The following is a 24,679-nucleotide window of genomic DNA, read 5'->3' as shown; positions in this document are numbered from 1 at the left end:
GGCTTCAGAGTAAGCCCTGATGACCTGATGGCCTCTAGTACTGTTGCAAGCCGTCTAAGGTGATCGTCAAAATTACCGGCAAAGACGACGACGTCATCCAAGTATACGAGACAGGTCTGCCACTTCAATCCTGCTAAAATCGTGTGCATCACGCGCTGGAACGTTGCAGGCACCGAGCACAGTCCGAATGGCATAACCTTAACTCGTAGAGGCCGTCAGGGGTGATGAAGGTGGTATTTTCGTGATTTATTTCATCGACTTCTATTTGCTTCTAGAACTTCTAGAAGTATTTACCAGTAGCCAGACTTGAGGTCCATCGATGAGAAGTATTTAGCATTGCAGAGCGGATCCAACGCGTCGTCTATCTGTGGGAGGGGAGTATACGTCTTTCTTCGTGATTTTGTTCAGTCGACGATAATCAACGCAGGAACGTAGGGTTCCGTCCCTTTTTTTTTCACTATAACTGGAGACGCTCACGGGCTTTTCGACGGCTGGATGATGTTGTCACGCAGCATTTCGTCGACTTTTTGTCTTATAGCTTCGCGTTCTCACGCCGAAGCTCGGTAAGGGCTCTGGCGGAGTGGTCGAGCGCACTCTTCGGTTATGCGATGCTTTGCGACTGGTGTTTGTCGAACCCTCGATGACGTCGAAAAGCAGTCTTTGTATTGTCGAAGCAGACTTCTGAGCTATTGCTGCTTAATCACGGGGAGACTTGGATTTATGCCGAAGTCTGGCTCGGGAACTACGGTCGTTGGGGTAGATGTGACATAATCCGAGAGGGCAAGTGCATCGCTAGTTTCCTGAATTTCTTCGATGTATGCGATCGTCATGCCCTTGTCGATGTGCTTGAACTCCTGGCTGAAGTTTGTAAGCAACACTTTCGTGTTTCCTCCGTGCAGTCGAGCGATCCCTATTGCGACGCAAATTTCACGGTCGAGCAGTAGACGTTGGTCGCCTTCGATGACGCCTTCTACCTCAGCGGCTGTTTCGGTGCCGACCGAAATAACAATGCTGGAGCGAGGCGGGATGCTCACTACATCTTCGAGCACACTCAAGGCGTGATGACTACGAGGACTCTCCGGCAGTATCGCTTGATCTGTCGACAGCGTTATTGCCTTCGACTTTACGTCGATGATTGCGCCGTGTTGGTTCAAGAAGTCCATGCCGAGAATGACGTCTTGTGAACACTGTTGCAGGATAACAAAGGTGGCACGGTAAGTCCGGTCGAATGGTAATTCTTGCCGTGCAGATTCCACTCGGCGTGATGAGGTGTCCTCCAGCGGTCCGAATTAGCGGGCCTTCCCATACAGTCTTAACTTTCTTCATTTGGGCTGCGATGGGTCCACTCATGACGGAGTAATCGGCTCCTGTGTCTACTAAGGCGGTGACAGCTTGGCCATCGAGGAGCACGCCAAGGTCGGTGGTTCTTTGTCTCGCGTTACAGTTAGGCCTTGGCGTCGGATCACGGCTGCGTCGCGTTGACCCTGTGGTTGGTACGTGGCATCGTCAGGTGGTCATTCGTCAGCGTGTTCTTTCCTGCCAGACTTCGTCGGGACGGCGGTGTGTCGTCGTTGTTATGTCGTCGAGATAGTCTTTTTGGCGTCTTCGGCGGCGGCGGAGGATCTTCGTCAGTTCAACGAACAGCAACCGCACTTTCATCGGTTGCTGCTTTTAGTTTTCCGGAAATGGGCTGACGGACCGGCGCCGGGCTGGACCAATGTATGGTTGGCGCTGTGACGACAGGTAGTGGCCTGGTGACGGCAAACGGGACGGTCATTGAGGGCTCCACTGAGTAGCGGCGAGGTAGTCTGCAATATCGCAAGGTCGTTCGCCTATCTGTGGTCGCGGCGCGTTAACGGCGAACCCTCGGAGTCCAATCTCCCGGTATGGGCATCGGCGGTAGATGTGGCCGGCTTCACCGCAGTGGTAGCAGAGCGGGCGGTGGTCGGGGGCGCCCCAAATGTCCGTCTTCCTCGCATAGGTGCGCTGATCGACGGGTGGTCGTGCTGGCGGCGGCGGACGACGGAATTGCAGCGTTACAGGGCCCTGGCGCGGTCGCAGAGGGGGACCTTGACGGCGTGCGACGGCGGCGTAAGTCATCGATTCTGGGCTGGGGCTGCGGTAATTGTGGTTGCACCTCAGGAACTCCAAGTGATCGGTGCACCTCTTCTTTCACGATGTCGGTAATCGAGGCCATTTGAGGCTGCGACGATGGCAAGACCTTGCACAGTTATTCGCGCACAATGGCCCTGATGGTATCGCACAGATCATCCGTGGCCAGTGATTGAATTCCGGCGTAGCTTGTTGGCTTGGTGCATCGGTCGAATTGCCGGTTCCGCAATTCCAGTGTCTTCTCGATGCTCGTCGCCTCACGAAGAAACTTGTCGACGGTCTTCAGTGGGCTTCTTACCATTCCGGTGAAAAGTTCCTCCTTTACACCACGCATCAGCAGGCGGACTTTCTTCTCCTCGGACATTTCTGGGTCGGCGTGGCAGAACAGATGGCTCATTTCCTCAGTGAAGATCACGATCGTCTCATTCTGCAATTGCGCTCTGGTCTCCAGTAGAGCTTGGGCTCGCTCTTTTCGGACAACGCTTGTAAATGTTTGCAGGAAGCCGCTTCGGAAGAGGTCCCATGTCGTCAAGGTGGCTTCTCGACTCTCGAACCACGTCCTGGCGGCGTCCTCCAATGCGAAAGACATGTCGTAGCTTGTCGTTGCTTGCCCAGCTGTTAAACGTAGCGATCCTCTCATACGTTTCCAGCCGGCTTTCTGAGTCCTCAAATGTGGAACTGCGGAATGTCGGTGGTTCTCTGGGCTGCTGTAGCATGATGGAGGACGCTGGCACTGCCATTGGGGTTGCCTTGGTCACGATCTCCTTGGTCTTCTCCGGTAGAAGTCCGTGCTCCGGGGGCAACTGTTGAAGACTGCGGCTTGCTCGATGGTCCAGGACTACATTGGTGTCCTCTTTGCAGTGCAGGCTTGGATCACAGCTTGTCGGGGGCGTCCGGTACATGAACAAAAAGCACCTCCACCAGATGTCACGTGGTAGTGACGTTGAACACAGTAGCAATACTGTGAAGGACAAAACTAACTTTTGTTGGGCGAACCTGTGCCCACAAAAACAGGCTACACTTATAGCACAACGATAGCGGCGAACAAGGTCGGCGATCGGCGAAAATCTGATCAGCGGGTCCAGCGCGTCGGCTTTTATACAGTAGTCATCGAATGTTCCAGACTAATCGTTGGGACCTGCGTGCCTTCCACAAAGTTCTACACCAGTCGTGTCACGCGATAAAATCAGATAGACAGCGGATAGAAGCATTGATAACTTTCCAGAAACTTTGGATACATGCAGGCGCGTCCAGGGCTGTGCAATAAGATTTGTTAGGCGGCAAAACGGGGTCGCCCGATAAATATAAGTACACGTGTCAATATGAAAAAATAAAAACGGGGATGGCAGAGCTGATGTGAGAAAACTAAAATGGCGGGGAAGTTGGTGCCCTTCCCCCCCACTTTCCTCCATCCGGCTGCCGATTGTATTCGCTTGTTTAACTGCTTCCTGCGCACTCCAATTACGTGTAACAAGCCGTGGCTGTCAGCGTTAAAGAATGGCAATGCTATAACAACTGCAAAGAGGGGTCATGGTTGGCAAGTGATTTGCAAGTGATTTCACCGGCAACGTCGTGCATTGCCAATGATCAGCGGGCGGATCAGCCATCTTCCATTTCGATTGAGAGTCAAACGAAGCTGAGAAACTACGTCACCAGGAACGATTTCGAAGTAACCCAAGACGAATGTGAGTGATTAAGGTGTTTGCAGAAATGCACTGAATGAGGAGCTAATGAGCAACATGCAAGTGCGCAGTTGGCGCAGTCCATTCGTGTTTCGGAGGGTGGCATGGTGTAGAAGCATGGGCATAGCCCATTTGTGTTCAGAGGGGCGGAAGGATGACAGGCATGCAGAGAAGGTTGGAAAACGAGTGCGCGGCAGCTGTTGGAGCAGTGAGCAATCGTGCAGCAGCTCGAATTTCTCGCTTTATTTTTTTTTCTTTTTGAAGGTTTCACATCAAAATATTACAACAGCACTGTACATCATTTCTGACCCTTCAAGGGTCACTATCATATGTGTTACAGCAGCAATTGAACACTTAAAGAAAAACATGCCTTTTAGGAACAAAGCACCACCTAACATCACTCTGGTGCTGCTTCAACCTCTCGGAAATCCTACAAATATTACTGCACTGCCACTCTTCAGCTACTGCTAGAACTGACTTTCCACTGAATTCTAAAGTGGCTGCTACATATGGCATAGAAGAAACTCCACTTCACCTAGTTCACTGTCGCCTGCCCACACCCATGCTTGCGCAATTTAGATGCAGCATTGTCACGCATGTTATTTTGAGTTACAGGTATCATGAAAACATTTATCTTGTTTCTTAACTCTGAAAGTGTTACTGCGAGATGCTCACCCACATGGTTCTCCCAGAGGCTTGCGATTACTTTGGTTGTAGACAAGCGCAAGCAAAGCAACAATACTGCCATGAGAGCATTTTTGGGAGGCGCAGAGAGAACTCAATTAGCAATTAAATTATTAATTATTTTCAGTATTTTTCTGAAAGGTGTGCATGCAACCAGCAAGTTAGCTTGTGGCACTTGCGCTGTGTGCCTCCTGTTTGCTAGGCGTGCATATGCTGGAGTTGTATTTTCAAATGATCCACATCCTTTTACATAATCCTCGCCATTTACCATTGGTGTGCTGCAGCTGAAAGGGCACTGCATCCCCATTTTTTGCTCGGATTGCTCCTCAGTGCAACACATAATAGAAAACAAAATGGAACATTAACATTTTAACTATGGGGTTTTATTTACCAAACCATGATAGAATATAATGAGGAACGCCACCTGTGGGGGCTCTACAATTAATTTTAACCATCTGAGGTGCACCTAAATAAGTACACAAGTGTTATTGGATTTCGTCCCCATGAAAAATGTGGACACTGTGGCTGAGATTGAACCCACAGCCTGAAGTTCAGCAGCGTAATACTGGGCTGCCACGACAGGTGAACCGAATGTTACAAAATATGGACCATGGTTGCATCAAACTCATTTCAAACATGAAAATGATGGCCTGAATTTTACTATGTATGTGCAAGAATGGCACATTTCTGCGTGTATAACCCACACCAAAAATTCGCACCAAGTCAATCATTCCCGTCTTAACAGGTCGCCACTATGCATTTAATAGTTAGCAAATTATGCACACGGCACCGGCTAAATCCTACATCGCCCAGTCTCATGGCACTGCCTCAGTCTGCACGAAGCACTTTGAGATATGCCGGTGGGCCACATCACCATCGAGATCTTTAGCTCGGTTGCATTTGCCCCCTCACCGTTGCCCATGCGTGGCCTGCCCCTTCCACGCTGTCATCCTCTGTCGCTGCGAAAAGTTATCTGACTCGCGGCACATTTCACGTGGCAGATTCTTTCGCGATACTGTCCGGTGTGTGAATCAAGCTCTACCAGCATGGCAGAAGGTAAGACGTGAACGAGTCATGCTTCCATAAATGGACAGTTTTCCCCAAAAGATTTCGGCGTTATTTGCAGTTATTTCCACAGATTATACGGGCAGATTTTCTTTTTTTCTTTCTTTCTTTTCCTGGCTGTTGTAACTGGGGGTGCGGGTTATGCGAGGCGGCAGAGTATAAGCGGAAAAATATGGTACGCTGGTTAATCCACATATTTGAAAAATAAGCTCTATAATACCGTATTTACTCGCATAATGATCGCACTTTTCCGTTAAAACATTGCTGCAAATTCAGGGGTGCGATCATTATGCAGCTTAAATTTTCCGCGAAACAAAAAAAAAAAATGTTCATCCCCCATTCGCTGCGGGATGACAACAGGTCTACAGGCGACTGCTGCTGTAACAGTGCGGGACAGCAAAACAAAAATGGCAGCCGGCAGCGGAAGCAGAACGCGGCAAACGCAACTTTTTTTCTTTTCGCGAGTACATTACAGTGCAGTCCACTTAAAACGATATAGACAAAAACGAAAAATATGATCGTCATAACCAATGATCGCTATATCTGGACTGCAGTTATTAAAAAAATTTTTTTAAAAAGGGGAACATACCTTTGCAGCTCCGAACTCAGATTCGCTACTTGCTCTAAAGAATAGATGATGTAGACAGTAGGCCGTGAAAAACAAACTTTATTTCTAGCGCCAATGACCGTGTCAAGGGTTAGGCGCGCCAAAATAGTCCAAAATCTGCACTTGCTGTTGCGGCAGCTTCAGCTTCACAACCGCGGTGTGTATGGATTCCAGCTGCTGCGCGAACACTGGCAGCAATCCTTTAGCATGCATAAAATCAATTAAGGAGTCGATCGACGACAGTGCACTTTGCGTGGACATCGTGGTCGGGGTCAAGGAGCCACTGTCAATCTCGTCACTGTCGCTGCTGCCATCGCCACCGTCGCACAACTTTGCCGTCTGCCGAGACAGCACATCTTTGGCGATCGCCTTGTCGGTGACCTCATCGCAGAGCGAGGCAGCACTGTCTGCAGTCAAAAACTCCTCCTTCGACGCACCACCTGTGTCACCAGTAGGAACGAGCTCCCAGAGCTCGGATATGTCAGCGTCTTCCACCGTGTTGGTCTCAGTGGGTAGGGGAAGTTCGTCCTTACGCACAAAGCCCGCCTTTTTGAAGCAATTGGTGATGAACCACTGGTAAAGCGCCTCTTCAACATTGGTGTACAAAGGGTCTCTAACCCTTCTCCGCTGATCGGCATGGCCGCTGATAGCTCCTGCCTTCACAATCGCGGTGCTCCTGGTTTTCAAGATGGTTGATATCATTAACTGGACGAGCTCATACTTCTTCACGAGGGCGCTACCTTTAAGCCGCATCGAGAGTCCTGCAACATATCCATCTTCGTGTCAAGCGACACAGCTAGACACAGCTTTGAGCTTTGTCGGCGCCATCTTCGAACTGGGTTGAACCGTTGGTTGCACGCTGCTTCGGTGGCGTCAGCATGCTATCGCGAGAGAGACGCGGGACGGGCGCCACCGCGACGCTTTGCTTGTCGCTTTTTTTTCTTTCTCTCTCTTTCGGAGCGGCTGTGGCCGACGCGCATGAAGCAGTTAGCGCCATATTGTGGCGCGCTGCGCCTACTCAACTATTCTCCGGTGTGCGGGTGGGGCGAGACGCGCTGCGCGGTAATGGCGGCCCGAAAGGCCTACGCCACTTGACCAAAAAGCAGTTGCAGCGGCAGGTCCGCTGCTCTGTCTTGGCTCAGTATTGCCGTCTGTCAGGTGCCATTTTACTCACCGATGGCAGCAAAGGGTGGCGATGGCGTATGCTAGTGTATGCAACGTCACCACTCCCCACGTTCGGTGGCAGCAGATTTGGAATGCGATAAAGTTATTCGAACACTTCAGATGCAATTTCCTTGTAAACTAAGTCTTTCTTGGCACAAAACAAGCATTGAGAGGTTTCTGGAATGGTACAGTTGCCGACCGTTTATTCGGACCTCACGGGGACTGCGGAAATGTCCGAATATACAGGTGTCCGAAAAAGCAGATTAAGAAAAAAAAATGAAATCCTTTGTTTCCACGCACTTATTCGGGCTCGGCAGTAGGCTTGAAGAAATCGTGAATGCGCCGTTGCATGCTGTTCCGTTTACGTGCAATCAGATAAGCCTGAATCTCGGAGAGGGTCGTACGGTCACTATAGGCGGCTGAAAGCATGGTCACTGCTTGTGCATGCTCCGCATGCGACGGCAGCGTAACATGGTGCGCCGTTCTTCCGACTCGGTCATCGTCCGGTGGTGCAGCAGAAACCTGACGAATGATCTTGCCGTCGTCAGGTTCTGCGCATGTCAGTACAGCAGTGTCAGCACCTGTGAAACTGTCAAATGAGACGGTGTCCGGAACTGCAATGCAACCACTGCGCAGGTCTCAGCAGAACATTTTTTGCGTCAGTAGGGAGCACATCGAAAGGCGACAAATCTTAGGCCTCCCGGCATCCACTTGTCGGCATTCCCCAGCGCAGTCTGCGCAGGCACTGTCTGTGCCATTAGACACTTGACGCGACGTTTCCGTTGCCGCGTTGGATCACCGGAACCTCGACATAGCACACAAAGCAAACACCACCATGCCGACACCAGTCGCACAAATGAAAAATGTGGCCTACTCGCAGCGTCGTGCGCGGAGAAACAAATCAGATGCTGGATTGCCTTGACATGGCTTACTAAGCTGAAACCAGAACTGCTGTAGAACCACTCTATCAAACCAGGCAGAAACGATGATGATGAGCGGGGATTTGCAGTAGTGCCACTTCGTGAGGCAGCAAGGAGGCTCCGTTCAACACAAACAATGGCGTTCAGCAAGTCGAACCATGCACCGGTCAGAGTCGGTGGAAGGTGCTCTCGATTGAGTTGGCTCAAGGAGTGTCCGAAAAATCAGACGAGAGGTTGCAAGGTGTCCGAACTTGCGGCAGTTGTTATACATTATGGTCTATGGAGAGAATGGCGGTGCCGCGAAGCTGACCGAATAATCGAGCACGTCCGAATTTTCGGAGTCCGGAAAATCAGTCGGCGACTGTATTTAAACAGTCTGCATGGACTTCATATTTCCCTTTAGTGTCCCTTTAAGCATGAACAAAAGCCCTTAACATGAACCACATATCCTAATAAAAGAAAGCCAATACGCACCAATGGCCAAGAAGATATCGTTGACGTTCATTGCTGTCTTGGCTGACGTCTCCATGAAAAGAAGCCCATTCTCTTCAGAGTAAGCCTGTGCCTCCTACACAAATTCAAAGAAAAAAAATGTAAGGGGTGAACAACAAAACCAAGCGAGTACCAAACGATTCACTAAACACATTTTGTCCCTATACTTTTATGTTAAGCCATTGTACTATTGTATTCCAACATGTCCTTAATTATTACATGCATGTTACAGGGATCGAAGCAGGCTAATTAAAGATTCAACACAATCCGATTATGAGGAGCACCATAGCAGGAGCTTCCAATTATTTTTGACCACCTGGGCTTTTTAATGTACACCTAAATCTAAGTACACCACCAGCTCTTCACTCTGCCGTCAAAATGCGGCGGCCACGGATGGGATCAAACCTGCAATCTCCAGCTCAGCAGTGCAACAGCAGAGGATGTGGAAGCAGGCTAAAGCGTTATGCAGCAGCTCTAGAAAGTAGTAAAATCACTATTTTGGAGCAGAGGTACTTTATTTTGCAGCAGCTTGGCAACACACTCAACATGAATCAAATACTTGCAGAATAAGACACATGAAGCCAGCAAACAAGGACAACGACAGCATAGGGGAAATTACATGTACTTATTAATAAATTAAACAAACAGTAAATTAATAGAAAAGAAAGTGGACAAAAAGAAAAAAGAACTGGCCACAGGTGGGGTACGAACCCACATCTTTGCATTACATGTGCAATGCTCTTAAATTGAGCTACCGCAGCGCCATTTTCCCATCCGCTTTCTTGGGTATTTTTGTTTACTAGAACTAAATCTGGAGTATTAGCCAGTGTCACACCTCACGGCCTTGACGGCAGATGTGGAATGCCCTTTTTCGTCGCATGTGTCACATGTATGTAATCTTTATGGGTGAAGGCAACTGGTTAATCTGGCAGCAATGATGCCTTCAGGTAGCATGTCTGTGTGTATTAACCAGTTGCCTTCACCCATAAAGATCCCATACATGTGACACATGCAACAGAAAAGGGCGTTCCACATCCACCGTCAAGACTGTGAGGTATGGCGCTGGCTAACACGGCCAGGTTTACCGTGCTTACTCGATCCTAATGTGCCCTCTACTGTAACGCACACCCGTTTCCCGTGACCTAATAAAACAAGTCTTTTACAGTACTGCGCACCCCATTCTTTCAAACAGAAATAAAACTTTCATTTAGGAAAATGAATATTTATTTCCAATACACTAAAGTTGCGATTAATAAATGTTGCGGTTTCGCCCGAGAGGCGAAGCAAAGATTGCGAAAGCAAATTGGTAGACAGCTATACAGATAGTAGCTTTATCTGCCATATGAAGTTTTAAACATTCGCTTACTAACTAAATTAACAAGCATGGCGTCGCGCTTGCACAAGCAAACACGAAGATGTCTCCCTTAGTGACCGCGCAAACTATCAAAACGGTGGAGTGGGGAAGTGGCGGTAGCAGGAGCGAGCGAATTTACCTTTGTGTGGCCTCACACTTCAACGCGAACTATGCAATGAGAACACAGCGCGATGCGCCTAGATGTGTAGACTGTCTGCATCGCAGATCGCTTTCAAGATAGGGGTCGTGCGGCCACGCTGTATGCAGCAGCCGCCAGAGTAGAATGCCTCTCCTGTTTGTGCCAGTCCCGCAAGCAAGTTTCGGGAACTCCGAATGCCCATGATGCTGCTTGATTTCCATCCATCTCCGCACACATGATCACTTTCCTTTTAATTGCGGCATTGTGATGAACTCTGCTTGTATTTGCAGTCTGCACATCCATGCTGATAGAGGAAATGCATAAAACAAAGATGGACAGTGGACTAACCTAAGCATACGTACTACAGCACATGGAGGAAGCTACGGCAGCTAGGCTCAAAGCATATGCGAGACGGCCATTTTTAAATGCCAATGGCGACATGGTAACGTTGATTGAGGGTCGTACTCAATTCTAACGCACACGAAATTTTCGGACCCGTCTTATCTGAAGAAGAGTGCACGTTAGATTAGAGTAAATGTACAGTAGTTCTAGTAGATAAATACCCCAAACAGTGGATGGGAAAACGGCACCACGGTACTTCAATTGGTAAGAGCATCACCTGCATAATGCGAAGACGTGGGTTCATGCTTTACCTGTGACCAGTTTTTTCATCAACTTTCATTTCCATTAATTTATTTCTTTAATTCAATTAATCAGTGCATGTAATTTCTCCCAAGCTGTTCTTGATGACTGTTTGCTAGCTTCTTATGATATGACTATTAAAAATTGGGCCCTCAGTTTTTCTTCTAGTGCAGGATAAAAAGGCAAGGGAAAACTTTATTCAACATTTCAGAACTCTTTCAAGCAATATTAATAAAATAACCTTAACATGATACACTTTTAATAGGTGTTTGCAGTAGATTGGCAGGTTGAAAAAAAACACTGCCTGGTTTTCCACACTGTTTCCCTTTGTATGAACTCAGCCTCCTTTACCAAGAATTATATGCAAAGGCTCTAAGATAGCTTTCCTTTGCACTGCTGACTTGACAAAACGACAACATTGGTAGTTCCATCATTGAGATTTGGTGCTGGACTGACTTCTAATGGCGAGGTCTGAATGCCCAAATTTGTGTCTGGTACATGTGATTACAAATGTGTGCTTTCGCGCGCCAAATCTTTCAAACATGGTACAGCAGTCCTTACAACAGCTTCTTGCACAAGGAAGCAGAGTTTATCATTGAAACAGTGAAAACTGAGCATAATGGTTTACTTAGAGTGTCTAAGAGTTGACGTGAACACATGTGCCAACCGCCTGCACCTTAAGAGCTGACAGTGTTTTCAGTGCCGTAATATCTGTGCACCATGGATCATATACAAATGACCTAACATACAAGCAAGCACATTCTCAGCACGAGTTGCAATATCTGGAGAACAGAGACTCATGTGCAGCTGAGAGATTTTGCAGCAATGGTGCGCAGAATAGGCAAGAGAACCATTCTGTAGCAATCAGTCATTAATAAATGGGCATTACATGCATTTCTAGCTGTTGCCTTACACAATCATATACAAACAGACCATGCCTGATGCTCATCACTACTATTCTTTTAGAACACAACATTTAATGGCTCGTTCCTGCGGCATGACCAAGCGAATGAACACAAGCGCGAAAGATGAAAGAGTGAACGCAGAGTGACAGATGAAAGATGCGAGCCGTGAATGGTAGAGACCAATGGGAGCGGCCCCTTGAGTGACGTGCGCGCAGGAAACTGGTTTCATGCCAACCCGCCCAACTACTCGATGTGAGAGTATCTGGTCTCAGCCAGACTACTCGTTTCGTACTACCTGCTCGTGTCAGCTCACACTTGTTTAGATTGTCACGGTTTGAGATTGCTTTGTAATCCGAATGTACACACGACGCAAATTGTGCAGTACTTTCTGGAAGCCAAGTGGCCCCAGCAATTACAGTAACTGCAGTGAGTCATGTATATAAAAGAAGACGCGCTTGACCTGTAGATCAAATTTTCGACGATTGCCAACTGCCATATGTTTCTCAATTTCTTTGCCTCAATATATCACGAAATAAAAAACGTATAGAGCTGCGCTCGTATTTCACTTAGGGAGTATTCTCACATAGAAGTGACGAAACTAACTTTTTATTGAGCAAACTTGTGCCCACAAAAGCAAGTTACACTCAAAGCACAGCCGTAGCGGTGAACAAGGCCAGCGATTGTAGAAATCTGATCTGCGGGTCAAGCACGTCGGCTTTTATACACGAGTCATCGAAGGTTCCAGAGTAATCGCAGTTGCCCACATGTCTTCCAGAGAGTACTACTCAATTCACGTTGCTCATACAATCTGATTACACAAGCTTCGGTGACAAGACAATGGATAGAACCATCGATAACATTCAAGGAACTTCCGATACATGCAGGTGCATCCTGCACTGAGAGATAGCGTTTTATATTCGTTAGTTGGTGCAAAATGGTCAATCGAAAAGATAAACAAGTACACGTATCAGTACCGTAATTATCAGTGAATTTTTTTTCAGGTAGATTTTGATTTCCTCCACTTTCGCTACAGAGCACAATAAAGTGGTCTCAGGGTATCTACCAAGTTGACACTTCAAAATTTCCTGAGTTTTTCAGGTTTTCCCCAAGTGCCTTTGCAAAATTCGCTTGTGACACAGAACACAGTTTTATGTCAAGGTGGGCTTACACTTATGGTAACCCTTTGAGGGTCAATGACTTAAATATATGGCGCCGCGAACAAGTCCAAAAATGGTCGATGGGTATATTTATGGCGCCGCCTGTACATTTAAAAACCGCGCCAATTTCCTAAGCTTTTCTTTTCTATATCATGTGCTGCCACTATGCGGGAATACAGGGAATTTTTTCCGCGAGCCTCCCTCTCTCGGTTTTCGTTGCATGGTTTGTTTTAGTTCTAGTGTGCTCCCGCACGTGTATATAGTACTACTGCTCGCGCATTGGCGTGCGCGCGCAGGCGGCGCTTTGGGTTTTGTTGGCTATCTCATTGCTAATCGCTGAAAGTGCTACCGCTTGTTTCTCGCTCGTTTAGTACTCACAAGAGTGCGCATAGGAAGGATGCTGCCGCGCGTGCATTTCCGCTGCTGCTTTTTTTTTTTTTTGACACTCGTGAAAACTATTTGCGTGTGGTTGGCGATAAGATGAAGATTAGCGGAAGTTTGTCACACGTTTTGTTTTTTGACGAGCACACAAGCACACAGTTTCTTTGAGTGCGCGCACCTACATAGTTCCCGACGTCCGTTTGGGAGGCTGCCATGTTGGAATAATGGACGAAGTCAGTTTCAAGCTAGCACGGGAGCAGACTTGAAACTTGAGCAGACTTCAAGCCAGCCAAGTCGTTCACAAGTTGTCCACAAGCTCGAGCCCGATTTAGGACGCGTGGCGAAGCTGTCTTTAGACTGCCAGAAGTTAAGTTCGAGCCAAGTTAGATCTCTGCATTCGGGGGTAAGTGCGGAATAACAGAGAGGAGCTGTTCGCCGAGATCGCGCCGCGTTTAGACGCGTGCAATGCTGCACTGTCTGCATGGATGGGCACGCGGACGCGAGCTTTCGCGCATCCGCAAGCGTATGTGTGGTCTGGGCTATAGGAACGAGGCTAACGGTGATGACGACGTAGAGTGAGCTCGGCATGTTCATATAAAATAAAAGCTGTTATTTCGAGAACATTGTCCTCACTTTTTTTTGTTCAGCCTACATTTGAGGTGCGTTTTATTTTTTCTGGCTTCGGACATTCGGGGGTCGTCTTAGAATATGAGCGGGCCTGGTTCGAGTAAACACAGTAGTCTTGTTGATGGACATGGCCATGCGGACAAGCAGAGAGCAACCAGACTTGAAGATCAATCTATTGATGGCCGTAAGGTTTGTAGTGCGTGGTCCGAAGTAAGCGTGCCTACAGTTTGGAACTGCGTTAGGACCGCAAGCTTTGTCCAAGGCAGCAGTGACTTATACGAAGCCTACAGAGCTCCCACTGACGAAGTGATGCTTAACTTTGGCCCACAGTCAACTAGGATGCTTCAGGACTTGAAAGAGTTCCTAAATGTGGACGACACATTAGACTTGAAGTTGTGACAGAAGAGGCGATCGTCGCAAATGTGCTTGCATCGGATAGCATCAGCGACAGTGACAACGGCCGCAATGACGCGGTAGGGCAAGCTGCCTCAAACATTGTCCTTGAAGGAGGCCCTCCAAATGATTCAGTCCCTCTGGGGCTTTGTTTTTGCAAGGGGCCTTCTGCTGCACAACGTGGAGCACCTGGAAGCCTTGGAGAAGGCTGTCGGCAAGCTTCACGTATAGCAAGCAAGGCTGACCGACATGAGGTTCTCATGAAAGCCAGTGGGGCGATTCCATGAGAGTGACCGAAAATTTTATTACCAAAGAACATTCACAGCAACGCAAAAAATTTGAAAGTGGCAGCGCGAGGGTTGTCCTATTACCACAATATTTTCCAATTTCATGGCACAATTACATGCAAACTAAAACCATCGTGTCGAAAACCTTTCCTGCTCATTTTAATACGCTTCACAGCAAATGAGTTCCATGCGTTTTTTATGCTGTACACAAACTAAAATGAATGTTAAGTTCGAAACTTTGCTCAAATCATAAAAATTTTGTAACCGACTTTTCTTGGCACATTTTTCGTTGCACGCAGAAACTTGAAATAAGGTATGAAACGCAGTATATTATCTTTGCAACATTTACGCAAAACATTACCTTCCCACATAAGACATAAGATACTTAAATAAAAAAGTTACTCATTTTAAAGAAATAAAATTTTGGAAGCAAGTCTGCTTAGGCTGGGCAAAATGTGGGTGCGATAATGCTTCATTTGCTTTATTCAGAAGCTATAATGGGCCAATGTGGCCCATGTTGAGTGTGCTGGCTTCAGTATCTTTGCTGCCTCTTCTCCCGAGTCAACATAATCATCAGCCAGATTGAGGAAGGTGGTGGGAACAGGCACCGGCATCACCACCATCAAAGTTTTCTTACAGAAGCTCTGCCACCTTAATATTTTGCTTAAAAAAATTATCAGATATAATATTAATATTGTTATAAGTGGGTTTGACTGTAATTGTGTAATACACCATGCAAAATCACTGAAAACCTTAAAAAATGCATGCAGAACAATACCTCAAGCTCCACAGCCCTTTTTGAAGCCAAGTCAGCCTTGTTTCCAGCAAGTGCGATGACAATGCTGGGGCTGGCCTGACGCTGCAGTTCCTTGACCCAAGTCTTAGCTCGGCCAAACGTGTCCTGATTGGTGATGTCGTAGACAACTATGGCTGCCTGTGCACCCCGGTAGTACATAGGTGCCAGGCTGTGATAGCGTTCCTGGCCTGCTGTGTCCCAGATCTCAAACTTCACCGTTGTGTCATCCAGACACACTGTTTGCGTCAGGAATGCCGCTGCATGAACACAACAGTCACCACAAGCATCCCCTACACACCTAATCAGCGCTGGCTGCCTGTGCAATAAGATTACTGTAAAAAAAAATGTGGGCCTCAGACATGCACCCAGCATTCACCAGCCATGCCTATATATCAAATGCATTAGGTAGTTGAGTATGCAGCATCAGATTAGCATATAATTTACCATCCCCTTTACATCTCTCTAGGTGTTTTACTACAATAATCCCTACGCCATCCATCTATTAGTACATCTGTTTCCATGCAGCATTAATTTTGAGACATGTGCAGTGCAAGACATCTTAGCCGCTGGCCATAGAAACCGAGACTGCAACCTTTCCGATTGTGTTGAAGTCTTCAGTGGTCAGCCATTCTGCCAATGGTTAAGTCAGTCCAGCAGGCACAGGACACTGTTAGCAACATTAAAAAGTGAATTATGGACCTTGCCAAGTCGCTAAAGGGGGCAGAGTCAGCTGTCAGGCCTTCCGTGCATGAGGTTATTGGGTGCCAGCCCTAGGCGATGGCTTTCTATATTCCCACATGGCCTGTATAGAACAAATGTGGCAAGCTGCAAACTTCAAATACCACCATCACACCCATAACAGCTGCCAAGTTCTGAAGATTTAAATGCACTAGACTACTGCCAGCCTTTCCTGTCTTCTCTTATGTTTCTTGTGTGCATTTTTTGCTGGTTTTTCTTAATACTGCCATGTGTCGCTGAGAGGGACAGTTTGTACACAATATGGAAAACTCACTGAGGGCTGCTATTCCAACAGAAATGTTCAATATCAACACAAGTTGATCCAAGCATGCAGTTTTTCTATGGATACAAATTCATCTAAGTGCTGAGGGTGACGGTAGTTTTACCCAGCAGCTTTTAAAATGTACACTGAAACAATGTCTACAAAATTTGGCACAAATATATCTTTTTACTGAAATGTCCTTGCTTTTCTGGAAGCCATTGTGTTCTCAAACACTTTGCACACCCAGTAGTGGAACTTACCACAGGCTACTGTACTCCTTTCAAGGGCAAACCAGTTGTTAAAGGGGGCCCTCCAACGCTTTAAGGCCGTCATTGTTGCTCTAGATCTATTCTCAGCATGTCAAGAAAGTATAAGCGATATATATATATATACCGTATCTACTCGCAAAATGATCGCACTTTTCTGTTTAAAAAAATTGACGCAAATTCAGGGGTGCGATCATTACGCAGGTTAAATTTCCCGCGAAAATATTTTCTTTCATTCTGTGTTTGCTGCGGATGACAGCAGGTCAACAAGCAGGCGGCTGCCGCTGTAACAGTGCAGGACACCAGAACAAATATGGCGGCTGGCGGAGCAAGCCGAACGCGACTTTTGTTCTCGCGAGTACATTACGCACGTTGAAACAGTTTCTTCAGTATCAGTAATGAATAATACTGTTAATATTGGCAAGTTTGCGACAATAACGCAGCCATGTCCACTTTAAGAGGACAGAAACAGAGATGGGCGCATGTAGCTGCCAGTGACATAGAAACACATGGCGGGCATGCTGCGGAAACTGCGGCGTTTGTCTTCAATACGGCACGTTTCCGCTAAGGGTGGGCGAATATCATAGCTGTGTTGCATGCGTCAGCATGTGAATAGGGTACACTTTTAATGTATTAGTGTAAACATAGCCACTATAGTTGCCACTCGCGGTTTGTTGCGTGCTCACAAGTGCAGACAAAAAGAATCGAAAGGCGCCTTTTTTGTTGTTGTTGGGCAAAACCATTATGAAGACTACAAGTAATAAAGCCAAGGCAAATTTAGTTGTAGCTTTTTTTTTTCATGAGAGTGTGGAAAGTGACAAAAGGAATGAAATTGGGCATCTAGTACTTAGGAATGTTTGGTGCGTGCAGACTGCTTGGTATGTCTCCAAGTGTCGTTCGCGTAGCATTTCACAGCATTCGCCAGATGGTAAGCGCGATCATTAGCTAGAATTGGCACACGACATATCGCTGCAACAAGTTCGGAGTGCGATCATTACACTCGAAAGAAAGAATATCGAATTTTGACGACAAAATTCAGCGGTGGGATCATTATGCAAGTAAATACGGTGTGTGTGTGTGTGTGTACATGCGTGCGTGAAAACGCACACAATCCTAAGTTACAGATCCCAAAAAGTAAAAAAAATACAAACAAGAGTTACCCTCAACTCAAACTTTTATGGCTATGGAGGCTACGTTTCACCCTTATGACAAATAACTGCAGCACCCTATAGCAGCAGCACAATGGTATTATATAGCTCTCAAGTCAGTAGGCCATGGTTACCAAAACTGCTGAGCTTATTGATGGTGCCACTTTTATGATTACATCACCTTCCACTAGAAAAGTTGCTGTGTCATAAGCTTGGTGCGTTGATGGCATGCTGTAGCTAGACATTAAATCCTTTGCACGAAGTGCATAGTATTGTTACACTATGATGATGCTATAGGTACCGTCTAGGATCTTTGGGTACATTTCAGAAACCCTTCACGGTTTGGAGATCATAGCAATAAGCGGAAAAGGGGGGTGCTGAATAATCATGAGGTCAACATAAGCCAAAAACAACAATGTAATGTAGAGTGCCCCCTGCTAAAAGGGCGGAATAAGCAGCAGTGCGTGTCTTCACTTGTGAGCCAATCAAGTGCTTCAAATCTGCCAGACATATCACAGCTCTCAGCTGCTGCTGTCGTGCAGATTTCATGGAATCTTAAACAGTACCTAGACTAATTTTCAACCTGCACAGCCCTCTTAAGGTGTTCTGAAGCAGCAGTTGCAAAAAAAGATGTGAGGAAAAGACAACTTGGCACATGGTACTACAATGACGCCCAAAATCAAGCAATAAAGGTTTATGTGACTTGCACTAATCTGTGACTGGTCTTGCTAAATAACTTTCAAAAGCAGCACCACTTTTGGGATCAATATACCAAACCTGTTGTAAACCCTTAAAGGATCTTGACAACCTCAGCTCATCATGAGCGATTGTCATTTTCTGGCTGATGACAAGGCCACCTCAACTAGATGATAGTAGGCATTCTGGCATTTCTTTTGCGCTCACACTCCTACCACAACCTTTATTCTGAGCGTAGAGGTTGCATACTTCCCCTAAATGCACATAAACTCACTTAAGAACCTTAATGCTACAAAAACACAAACCAATAAATGCGCAAGACATTTTACACTGACATCATCTCAAGTCTATTTAAATGGCTGACAGATGCATAAATTTGTGCCACTGTACTTCAATGCCACAATAAAACTGTCAAAGAACCAATTGACAGTGCTGTTGCAGTTGAATAACATTCCATGACCATCACATATGGCTAGAGATGCTCACCTCCAATGGTGGACTCCTGGTATTCATGGAACTGGCCTTTGACAAAACGCAGCACCAGGCTTGACTTTCCCACTGCCGACTCACCTAAAAGCACCAGTTTAAACTGGCAAATCTTGCCCTGCGGAGCCCCATTGGGCCTCTGCGCCGCTGCCCCGCGTCCTGCCATCGGAGCCTGCAAACGCGAGTACACAAATTAGCATGCACTGAAGTTGTTGCTGAACATGAACTTGAAAGAATCTGTAGCTCATGTTAAAATTCCTAAGGCATTCTTGAACTATGGAGAGCAAACCACAGCAGAAATCACTATAAATCCCACATGGAGTTGCATCCTATGACAGAGCTTGAAGCAAAAGCTACCTAAAATGTGCGAATTCTCAAGAGTAAGGATTGCTCAGTGTCGACTCTTGCTTGATGTGCAAACGCCAATCAGTTGCATACATTGCCGCTTAAAAATCCCAAGCCAGCACTTGCCAATAAAGCTTTAGAAAAAAGAGACACCTGGCTGCCCCTGCTCTCAACTATCAAAGCCCAGAGAAAGATTCATTGAACATGAAGACAAAATAAAAATAAGCCTGCCGACGACAGCATCATTCTGTAGCTCTGGAATAAATCCAGAATATCAGACAGCAATAGTGGAATGAAAAAAAGAGGTGAGGATGATGAGACTGTCCGTCCACCTGTGCGGTATAATCTGCAAAACCCACAGTTCTAATGTTCATTGCAAGGTGTTGAAGTTTATGTCAACATATTATACAAAAGTTGTGGGAAACAAAATTGGCTGCTCCAAATTTTTTGGAAGCTTACTTTAAGCATTTTATAAGTTCAGTAACAGCTGCAACTTTGAAGTATTAATTCTGCGCATTCATCAAAACTAGCTCCAACTTCCTCTGCCGGTGTTTCTAGGTGAATTTGTCCATGAAAAGCAGCAGCAAGCGGCATAGAGTTTCCTAGAAGAATTACTAGAGGGAACTCTGGCGCTAGTGTCTACGGGAGCTGCAATGGGAGCGGCTGTGCCAGCATGAGAATTATGGGAAGTACATGGATTTGCCTAAACTTCGTCATTTTGGCTTCAAACAGCTTTGTGGCTTTAGAAACTCAATTTTCAACAATATATTGCACAAAAAATAATTAAGTAAACATCATTAAAATGGCCCGAAGGCAGGATTCGAACACAGGGACTCTAGCACAGAAGCCTGATATTGAAACCATTATACCACGGACGCATGTATCGACAAGCGAATGAAACGCCCTTATGAATTTATCGCGGACATGCCAGTGCCTTGAGACGCTTGGCGCGTTTCGATTTGGCCACCTGGGCAAGCTCTATCGTTGCAATTAATAGCAATTGTATGCATTCCCGGCATCTTCTGCACTTCGAAGAATATAGATTGCGCCGAAATATACGACAATAAGATTTATATAGCGTAATATACAAAGCCACAAGAACGTCTGAATCCACAAGTACGAAGATCAGACAAATCCATGTACTTCCCATCATTCCCATGGTAGGACGACGACTGCAGCGCCAGAGTTCCCTCTAGTAATTTTTGTAGGAAACTATGGCAAGCAGCACTGTGCAATTTGAGTTTCAAAGAAAATGTGAGGGCAAGTACGCCACTTTGGTGTGGCTGGATTTTATTACTGTTGCTTAAGAATATGCGAGTCTCAAGTAATTAGTATTCTACTCAAGTACTTTTCAAAGTGGTGTAACACAACTCTTTCGGCCTGATACTCCTTAACATACATTTCTTTCTGAGTAACTTGTACATACCTGACCCTCTCATACCAGGACTCGAACCTAAAGGCGCATGCACCCAACAGAAAAACGCACACAGTGCGCCACCGCAGGCAAAACATACCTGCGCCAGAGTGGCCACACCAACTGGCGGCAAGCCGCTGCAGCAGCCACACGACAGCATGAAAATCTTGCCTCCTCTTTTACTCTACATGTAGCTGCGAGATGTCGCATGCTTTTTCCTTCATCTGCTTACAGATCTGTGCTGTGTTTTCATTCTTCATCCTTTGTTCTTAACGCAAGTTATGTCTTGTGAAGATGAGGCCATTGCCACTAATAATAATAATCATGTTGGTGCGCTCACTTCTGTTGCAGCATTGCTGCATTCAAAAGACAAGGAGAATGAGGTAAAGGATGTCGCCTCCATGTCCTTGTATTCAGGGTCCATCTTTTCATACAGAATCTGATATGGCGCACTGTATCTGATATGGCGCACTGTCTCCAAAAACCTTTATATCAGGACGTCTCGATATTGACTCATAGTAAAACATACCTGCAAACCATGACAATCAAAACAAGTGCGAATGAGACCAAATGAAGCAAACCAAAACAAGAGCTAGCGTGAACTGGCGCAAGCAGACAATAATACGAAATGAACACTCCAGCTGACACTACACATACGAAAATGAATCGAACGATCAAGTGGGTCCGCATGAAACCAGTTTCCCCCCCCTACATCACTGAAGGGGCCGCTCTCATTGGTCTCCGGTGTTCACGGCTGGCATGCCACTGCGAAAAGCCACGAGAAATCGGTCCAGGACAGATCTCTGCTGTGGCACAAAAAAGCTGCCGCGTGGCAGCTTTCGCGGCACGCATCTTGCCACCTGCGATGCACATCTTAACAAGCACGTTTTTCTGCTAGTGTGTATACACTCCTTAAGTCCACTGCATGAAAGACAAGCATTCTATTGAAAAGAGGCTCCAAGCTTGTAATGTCACCCGCAAATTGGCGTAGCTAGCTGCTGCGGTGCATCTTACAGGATAAATTTTGGAAAGTGATATGCGCAGCTTGTAAAATCCACACAAATTGCTAGAGATAGCTGTGAAAACACTACGTATCTGGTGTGGCACTACAGCCTACCTTATATGCTTCTCGGACGCTCCACAACAAAGATCATGAAAGATCATGCTGCTTGGATGCGATGCACCACTCACTAGATATCAACAATGCTACATGCAAGATGGCTGAACCAGAAAATTTTATGGAACGCTAGATCTGAGAAAAAGCTGAAGATCCACACAGCCTTACAACACAGGCTAGTATTCGCATTTGCAGCCTCTACTAGTATATGTGAGCATTGTGATGTTCTGTTTTACCGACTACTATTACAAGCTGCTCGGAGATTGAACATTTCCGAGATCCTATACTCCGTAAACTTTTGTGGTTGACTGTACTCATATAGCCAGAGCTTGTCATTTCTGTCACCAGATCTACGTTAGCTACAGCTTTTAGGAAACAAGTTTTAGAATAAGGCAAGGCACAATAGTAGCAATGCAAGAAGAGGTTACTTTCTAAGACTTGCAGTTTGGTAAGAGTCGGTGCAGACCTGAGGGTCTTATTTTTAATGGCAATAGCCACTTCCAGGTCCCATACAGGTCTTAGCATATTGCCTCCCTCCATTTGATCAATCAGGCTGTCATCACAAAAAACGGCACTAAAAAGAAAAATCCTAATCTCTAGGCGAAGTTCCCACCACTGAATTTTGGGTTATGAGGCAGTTATGCTAAGATGGCAATAGCATGACCATGTTATGCAGCCCGATGGACATGCGGGAATTCAATGCGCCACTTTGCCTGTGCTTCAAGGATGGCTAGGGTCCGGTGTTGCAAGCTCTGGACACTAGGCGAGACAGTGAAAAAACATTTCTTTGAATGTGCAGCCAGATTCCTTGCGTGACAATTTATAAATTTGAAGCTTGCCAGAGAAAATGTCAGTGAATGAACAGCCTGCACGTAAATATATGGTACCAGCAGATTCTAAATGACAACTACATGATGAAATGCTTGAGTAAACATTTATTGGAGGAAGTGTAGGTTCCTCTCTGCTACGAACATTAGATCTTCATTTGTTTTTGTGTTCTCCGCAACACATTTTTGTTGACTATAAATTCCACACTTGCATATTTCTTTACACTATGCCCCCCCATGTAACTTTGTCTCCCGCCATTCACATTACTCCGAGCAAATGAATGAAAAAGCGGTTCACTAAGTCGATTATTTGATTGTGGTGGACAAGAAAAAACACGGCAGCAGCTTGTACAATGATACGAATGAGGTTCTTAGTGCCTTTAAAAAGCATTCTAGGGGTTTAAATTTCATGCACAAGCTGCCCACGAATAACCAAATACAGTTTCTGGATCTGAAGCTGCAATTCACTGAGAAGCGCGCTCGCTGGAAGTATAATCCAAGAAGCAAGAAAGGTTTGCTCCCGTAGGAAAGCACACATTCCAAGCTCATCAAACGGAGTGTTGTGCTGATCACTTGCTCTTCAGCCTTTGAAATATCTTGCCCACAACAGGTGAAGGAAAGCTTCATGCCACAAACTGAACGGCTGATGGAAGCAGGATACCCTCAACAATTAGTGACAAGTGAGAGCCTGCTGTAGAAACACAAGGAACACAACACCAAAGAAAAAGACAAGGAGACGAAGCCGGTACAAGTAATACCATACCTACAAAAAATTTTGCACAACCTCAAAAAGAACGCAAGTAGACGTGGAGAGAATGCAGAGTTTTTGGCCCCTCTCAAGTAGAGACAAACATGTTCTATGATGAACAAAGAAGGTGCAGTGTACAAAGACACATGTGAATGTGTTTGCAAATTGTGTGTTGGGGGTTGTGCACCGGATCCCATTGTCCTGCGGAGATTTGCACATAGAACAAACGGGATGTTGCATTAATGATAGGATACACGAGCACAGCTTCGCGATGCTATCAAGACAGGTGGCCATCTTGACACCCACTGTAGGAGCTGTAGGTACGTGCCACAGTTTGAAACAACAGCTGTCACAGCAAGAGCCTGGGATAAGACAATGTAAAATCATTGAAGCCTTCTTTAAAAGCAGAGCAGTGACAAATGTGTAAGCACAGCATCGGTCTCACTAACTGGCAAGTGATAACTTTATTTCACGGCCCCGTTTGATCTGATCACACTCAAGGTGTTGCTGTGAACACGCCTTAGTGCTTAAATTTTGGTTTCTTTTGAATCATGTTTTTTGCAGAATTTTAGTCTCTAGTATAGGAAAAAAATTATGCTTCGTGGGTTTTTGTAACCACATCTGGGTCATGTATCACAGGGGCCGCATTTTCCCATTTCAGTATTTTTGTTTCATGTTGCAAGCAATGTTTTATCAGTGTTGCAAACACGTGTGGGTTGCTTGTACCAAATGACATTTATGTGCACTTTGGAAAACAAGATATGTGTCAATGAAGAAAACTTTTTTTTAGAAACTCAGGGCTCTCTCCAGGTGGCACAATTGTATCATGCCTTCATATTGGCTTGCTAGTTCTCCCAAAAATAAACAGTAGGTAGCCTGCACTGTTTTCTATCGTGTCTCTCCTTTCTGCATCTAACAGTGATTATTTCGCGCTTTACATTAAGAATTTCAGCGTGAACAAACTAGCTTGCAAAAAGTACTTCTTGCTCGACAATGTTTTGTTTGCCAACTACAGCACACATCATAGCCGGTCTGGAGTGCACTATCATCTATAGCCCAGACAACAATGCTGATTATATTAAAGCCAACCTAACATACCAGCAAATGGACAGAAGAAGGAACCAATACATGTCATCGACTGCAATGCAATGCTAGTCTGCAATTTTGCACCGATGCCTTTTCCAATGCTATTCCATTTTATGCTTGGACAGCAATCAGGGCAACA

At 46.0% G+C, this 24,679-nt stretch overlaps 1 protein-coding gene across 2 annotated transcripts in view; it reads right to left on the bottom strand.

The window, feature by feature from the left end:
• The window catches only part of Rab5 (RAS oncogene family member Rab5), a 43,666-nt gene that overhangs the window by 13,465 nt on the left and 5,522 nt on the right, over positions 1–24,679 (bottom strand). For both annotated transcript variants that reach the window (XM_065434709.2, XM_065434720.2), the window contains exons 2-4: positions 19,004–19,175; positions 15,390–15,664; positions 8,709–8,802 (exon numbers count right to left, since the gene is read on the bottom strand). In XM_065434709.2, coding sequence (XP_065290781.1) covers positions 8,709–8,802; positions 15,390–15,664; positions 19,004–19,169 — 535 coding nt within the window. In that variant the 5' untranslated portion in view covers positions 19,170–19,175. The remainder of the gene's footprint in view (positions 1–8,708; positions 8,803–15,389; positions 15,665–19,003; positions 19,176–24,679) is intronic.

Source organism: Dermacentor albipictus, chromosome 1 (assembly GCF_038994185.2).
Source record: "Dermacentor albipictus isolate Rhodes 1998 colony chromosome 1, USDA_Dalb.pri_finalv2, whole genome shotgun sequence".
In the NCBI taxonomy this organism is placed as follows: Eukaryota; Metazoa; Arthropoda; class Arachnida; order Ixodida; family Ixodidae; genus Dermacentor; species Dermacentor albipictus.
Note: the sequence above shows the minus strand (reverse complement) of the source record. Positions and strands in the feature narration are given on the sequence as shown.